We start from the raw sequence: 789 nt of genomic DNA, 5'->3' as shown, positions 1-789 counted from the left end.
ATAAATAAGGGGGGTACCAGTGAAATTGGAGCGAGCTCAGCGGAGAGGAGCAGGCGGGAGTTCCTCCGGGGTGCCCGCTCACGCAGCTGCCCGAGCCCGGGTGATGGGGAGGCAGGGCCGAGCTCCGCCGGGATAAAAGCGCCCGGGAGGCCGGGAAGGAGCTGCTGGGAGGGCTGGTTAGTCAGGGGGTGGGCTGCAGAAACTTGGCTAAACTGCTAACTTCTCAGTTCCGCTGCCTCTTCTCCCAGCTGCTCAATTCCCATTCTCCTGCTGCAGAGTAACCGCGCTCCCATTTCACCATCACCATAAATCCACCTATCTCCAGCCGAAACACACTCACAAAAGGAGAGGGAGAAAGAGGCGCTGAGGGTCCTTACCGTGCTCCGAAACCACCTCCGCCTGCAGCTCTTCGTCCGATTTGAGGTGCTGGGGTTTGGCTTGCTTTCGACGAGACATGCTGCTAACTGAGCCGTCCTGACTCTGCTTTTTGCAGAGGCATCAGCGACGTGAAGGTGGGAAGGGGGGGAGAAATTAGGAGCGAGGGAAGAGGGGTGGAGGCTGGGAATAACTGTTCGCGAATAAAAGCCGAGTTGCAAAACAAATCGAACAAGAACAGAAAAAGCTACCAAAAAAAAATAAAAATAAAGGGAAAAAAAAAAAAGGAAAAAAGTTGCGCCGCTGACCAGCCAACCAAACTCGGAGGGAGCGGGTGAGCAAGTGGGGGATCAGCCGGGCGGGGTGTGCGCGGTGCGGGGCGGTGCGGGGCGCGCCGGGCTGGGGCGGCTGCGC

At 58.0% G+C, this 789-nt stretch overlaps 1 protein-coding gene across 2 annotated transcripts in view; it reads right to left on the bottom strand.

Moving 5' to 3' along the window:
- SALL3 (spalt-like transcription factor 3) overlaps window positions 1–456 on the bottom strand; it is a 35,335-nt gene extending 34,879 nt beyond the window's left edge. For both annotated transcript variants that reach the window (XM_010008698.1, XM_010008699.1), the window contains exon 1: window positions 378–456. In XM_010008698.1, the coding sequence (XP_010007000.1) occupies window positions 378–456 (79 nt within the window). The remainder of the gene's footprint in view (window positions 1–377) is intronic.
- Window positions 457–789: the final 333 nt, after the last annotated feature.

The sequence above is a fragment of the Chaetura pelagica genome, unplaced genomic scaffold (genome assembly GCF_000747805.2).
Source record: "Chaetura pelagica isolate M959 unplaced genomic scaffold, ChaPel_1.0 scaffold332, whole genome shotgun sequence".
NCBI lineage: Eukaryota > Metazoa > Chordata > Aves > Apodiformes > Apodidae > Chaetura > Chaetura pelagica.
The sequence above is the reverse complement of the archived record's forward strand: the minus strand, read 5'-3'. Positions and strand labels throughout refer to the sequence as shown.